The sequence below is a fragment of the Propithecus coquereli genome, unplaced genomic scaffold (genome assembly GCF_000956105.1).
Source record: "Propithecus coquereli isolate 6110/MARCELLA unplaced genomic scaffold, Pcoq_1.0 Scaffold127, whole genome shotgun sequence".
Lineage (NCBI taxonomy): Eukaryota > Metazoa > Chordata > Mammalia > Primates > Indriidae > Propithecus > Propithecus coquereli.
In genome coordinates, this window is record NW_012136858.1 from 6,557,307 (window position 1) to 6,562,287 (window position 4,981).

Here is a 4,981-nt window from a genome sequence, read left to right on the forward strand (position 1 = left end):
GAGCTCAGGAGTTCGAGACCAGCCTGAGCAAGAGCGAGACCCCGTCTCTACTAAAAAAAATAGAAAGAAATTGGCTGGACAACTAAAAACATATAGAAAAAATTAGCCAGGCATGGTGGCGCATACCTGTAGTCCCAGCTACTCGGGAGGCTGAGGCAGGAGGATCGCTTGAGCCCAGGAGTTTGAGGCTGCTGTGAGCTAGGCCAACACCACAGCACTCTAGCCCGGGAAAAAAGAGTGAGACTCTGTCTCAAAAAAAAAAAAAGAGAAAAGGAACTCATTTTCCCACTTATGCCCTATTAAGGCATTTGTCTTAAAATGGTATCTTGGCTGGGCATAGTAAAAAAAAAAAAATGGGTATCTTCCATGCAAGTGTTCATGGGAGCACTATTCATAATAGCCAAAAAGTGGTAGAAGTCCACATACCATCAATGTGTGAACAGATAAACAAAATGTGATATATCCAATTAGGAATAAAAAGGAACAAACTAATGATGTGTGCTGCAATATGGATAAATCTCAAAACATTTATGCAAAGTGAGAGAAGAGACCATTTATATGAACTATCCAGAAAATTAATCTATAGAGGCAGAAAGTAGACTAGTGTTTGCCAGGAGCAGGGGGCGAACCCAGAAATTAAGTAGGACATGAGGGATCTTACTGAATGATGCAAATGTTGTAAAACTGGACTGTGATGGTTGCAAACTCAGTAAATTTATTAAAACTCATTGAACTGTACATTTTATGATACGTATACTATACCGCAATACAGAGGGAAAAAATGGGTATTACTATATATCAAGACTATATTGCTCTAAGGTTTTGAGAAGCTTTATGGCCATAAGATCTAGGATTCTGATTCCAGTTCTTTTTAAAAATTACAGAGTAGGCATATAATTTACCTTAGAAAAGAATTTTAGTTTAGGTTCATTTGTTTCAGCATTGCCATCTCACAGTCCCACCTTTCTGGTTATTGACAGTAGAAACAAAAAAACTCGGTCTCTTAAAGGAGACCCTGAGTTCTGAAGCCGAAAAAAGCGGTAACTCATCAACTTTTTCAAACATCTACTGTGCACCTATGAGGAGCATTATTGTGCACAGGATTTAATATTTACAAAAATCACACCAACGATAACATCAAACACAGGGCAAACCTCTCAGGCATGTACCTGTTGAGTCTTTCAAGGACAGAGTCATCAGCCAGTGAGATCTCATCCAAGAGGAAAAAGCCATCCTCCTTCATGGCCAGAACAAGAGGCCCATCATGCCATTCAAAAAGCCTTGATGTGTCCATTTCTTCCTACAATTTGGAAAAGAAGTCAGGGGAATTAAAGGGCACTCGGCTCCACAAGATAAAACGTGTAGTTGGCTGGTGCCTACTATAGTGAAATAGTCATTCTACGGGGGAAGTAAGGGTCTGAGAACAGGGGACGGAATCTGTAGACCAATGACTGGACAAACCTTGTCCTTTGGCTTCTGTCTCACTGGCCGCAGCCCACCCAGGAAGTCTGATGTCTCCATGTGTAAGTGGCAGTTGACTGAGTATAATTTCTGATTTGCCAAGGCTGCAAACAACTGACAGACAGTAGTTTTCCCACACCTGTTAGAGACACAAAACAGATTATCAAGGCATGTGTTCCAAATACACACTCATAAGTACCCCCATCAACAAACGGGGAACAGTGGCCAGGAGTTGTGGCTCACGCCTGTAATCCTAGCATTCTGGGAGGCCAAGGCGGGCGGATCGTTTGAGCTCAGGAGTTCGAGACCAGCCTGAGCAAGAGCGAGACCCCGTCTCTACCAAAAAATAGAAAGAAATTAATTGGACAGCTAAAAATATATAGAAAAAATTAGCCGGGCATGGTGGCGCATGCCTGTAGTCCCAGCTACCTCGGAGGCTGAGGCAGTAGGATCGCTTGAGTCCAGGAGTTTGAGGTTGCTGTGAGCTAGGATGACGCCACGGCACTCTAGCCCAGGCAACACAGTGAGACTCTGTCTCAAAAAAAAAAAAGTTAAACAGACAAAAACAGCCCCCAATAATAATGATGCAAGAAATCATTCTTGTCCACAAAGAAGCTAGTCAGAAGGTAGAAGAAAGTAAACAATGGTAGATCTTTCTCTTGCTTCTTTAAAATAAAAAGAAAATGGGAAAGAGGAAGGAAGAGAGAAAAGAAAGGAGAGGGGAGAAGATCACGAAATACTTTCATGAGTCCTTCAGAGATAATTCAGATAATCCTATGGAACTGAAATGAACCCTCACGACAAGTTATTGTCACAGCATTTTACCCAGTGGCACAATCCTGGGCAGGGAACCTCCTGGCCCACATGACAGCCAGGGGAGATCCGCTGGCTTGAGGTCTTGCCTACTGGCACAGGCCCGTGAAAAACTGCTGAATAGGGGAGAGTTAAAAATAAAGAAAAAAAGAAGAAAAAAAAAAGAGAATTTTACCCAGTGTCTCCAACCAGCAGCACTGGTTCACCAAATTCCAACGCCCTTCCCACAAGCACTGCCAGTCTCCGCATGCTCTCCGTCCACACGATGTGGGTGAATTTAGACTCTAGTGTGGATATCTCAGTAGACAATTTACCTATCCAAGACAGAGCAGATATTTAGGTTCTAATGAGTACAATGCAATTCATACTCCTCCGGGGTGTTTAACCTACTCACCCAGCAATTTTAGGACATTTTCTTTGGAGAAAAGAGACTGAGGACACAATTTTTTCTTGAAATGTTTCTCAAGGACTTCTTGTATCACATCAACCTCCTCTTGTTTCCTGACTCGACCTGCCAGGAGCATAAAACCTGGGGAGCGGAGAAAAGGGGGGGGAGAAAAAGAGAAATCATCAAGGGTCTAGTGCAAGGAATGTTGAGAATAGCACCTTTCATATGATGCTGGTGGAATGGAAATCTAAAGAACTACTTTGGAAAACTGGGAGAGTCTATTACAATCAACCATACGCCCGCCCTATGCCCCAGCAATATGACCTCTAGGTATCCCTAAACACAAATGAACACATTTGTGCACAAAAAGACATATACGGGAATGTTCAGAGTTGCTTTATTCATAACAGCTAAAAAATGGAAATGATCTAATTATCCACAATGAGAGAATAGATAAACAAAATATATTATCTCCGTACAACGGATTACCAAAAAAAAAAAAAAAAAAGGACGAAGTCCTAATACACAGAACAGCATGGCTGAATCTCACATCTGGTTGAGTGAAAAAGCCAGAACCAAAAGAGTACACACTACATAGTCCCCATTTAGCTGCAACTCAAGCACAGGCAAAATCAATGGGTGGTTACAGAAGTCAGAGTAGTGAAGTGGTTACCTCCACTGGCAAGAGGCATGAAGGAACCTTCTGAGATGTTGGAAATATTCTAAATCTTGCTCTAGGTGGTGATTTACATGGGTAAATACATTTTACTGTACGTTACATCTCAATTTAAAAGTTCTTAAAATATGTACTCCTCTATTCTTTACGAGAAGAGAAAACTCTCCTTCGCTAGTTTTAGTCTCATTAACTAGCCCATTAATGAGTCATCAGCACTTTTCAAATCTGAAGATTCTAATATGCTTTTTATCCTATCATGAAGAATAACCAATTCTTCCCGTGGATTAAACCAAAAAGACCAAATATGAATCTCAGATGGCATAAAACTGCCTTTTCTTAGAACTCCAATATTTTCTGACACATCAGCTTTCTGTATGTCTCTCAGGCACAAGCCAGACTGTGGTGACCACACTGCAGATAAATGGCCCACAAAGCTGCCACCAACCACCTGCCTAAACCCATACCCTAACTCCCACATGTAGCCACCTAAAGCAAAGATTAAGAAAACCTCAGCAACCAATCCTTATAGGAATAGAGACCTGCAGGAATAGGATCACTTAAAAAAGCAGTTAGGACTGGAGGAAGACAGGCTTTCTGCAATACCTAGTCGAATGTACATATCAAGCACTATTTGAGGCAAGTTTTGTTTTAACAAAAAAGCTAGACATAGGACATAACTTTATACTGTGAGAGCATTTGATTAAAAACATACCGTCATTGGCTAAATGCTGTAGCCAGTCATATTCCTTTTCGGTCTGCTCGGCCAATCTGTATCTTTCAGCCCATCGAAACAGATCACGAAGGGTGATAAAGCCCTGCTTTCCAGCAAACACTGAAGAACTTCTGCGATAAGACTATTAAAGTACCAAAATAAATAAAAAGGGGCATTACTTGCAGTAAATTGTAAGCTTCTGGTACAACTTATAATTCCTAACAAATTTAAGCTCCCCTTAAAATGATTTCAATTCCACTGAATGAGATTAATTTTTTAGAATGTAAATGAACTATAATTAGCTGAAGAAAAATGTTCAAACACACGTGTAAGTGAGCAGTACAAAGAATGGAAGTCTGTATCTCATACGTCATATAGAAAAATACTGCAAATAATAATATAAATGGTGTCAAAAATGCAGGAAGATTAGTCCCACAATGTAGGACTATAATAAGAGTGCTCATTATCATTAGCTTTTTGAAAAGTAATTTGACAACACATACTTTCTGACAAAGAATACTTTTAGCTCCAAAAACCAAACGGCATTTTTTAAAAATCAACTGTAGCTCTGCAGTTGACAAGGGAGAGCCACAAAAAAAACGTCTCTTTAATTATGTCCATTCAAGGACTGTATCCCGGCAGGATATGGTGGCTCACATAATCAGAGCACAATGGGAGGCTCAGATGGGAGGATCAATCACTAGAGGCCAAGAGTTCAAGATCGGCCTGGGCAACACAGCAACATTCCGTCTCCACAAAAATTTTTAAAATTAGTCAGGTATGGTGGCACACACCTATAGTCTCAGCTACTCAAGAGGCAGAGGCAGTTGATTGCTTGTGCCCAGGATTTTGAGGCTGCAGTGAGCTATGATCACCATACTCTACCCTGGTAGACAGAACAAGATCCTAATTCTTAAAAAAAAAAAAAAAA

At 40.7% G+C, this 4,981-nt stretch overlaps 1 protein-coding gene across 1 annotated transcript in view; it reads right to left on the reverse strand.

The window, feature by feature from the left end:
• Window positions 1-4,981, reverse strand: part of MDN1 (MDN1, midasin homolog (yeast)) — a 164,975-nt gene that overhangs the window by 89,228 nt on the left and 70,766 nt on the right. The window contains exons 25-29 of the mRNA XM_012638185.1: window positions 4,051-4,192; window positions 2,669-2,803; window positions 2,450-2,588; window positions 1,462-1,600; window positions 1,127-1,300 (exon numbers count right to left, since the gene is read on the reverse strand). Of these exons, the coding sequence (XP_012493639.1) occupies window positions 1,127-1,300; window positions 1,462-1,600; window positions 2,450-2,588; window positions 2,669-2,803; window positions 4,051-4,192 (729 nt within the window). The remainder of the gene's footprint in view (window positions 1-1,126; window positions 1,301-1,461; window positions 1,601-2,449; window positions 2,589-2,668; window positions 2,804-4,050; window positions 4,193-4,981) is intronic.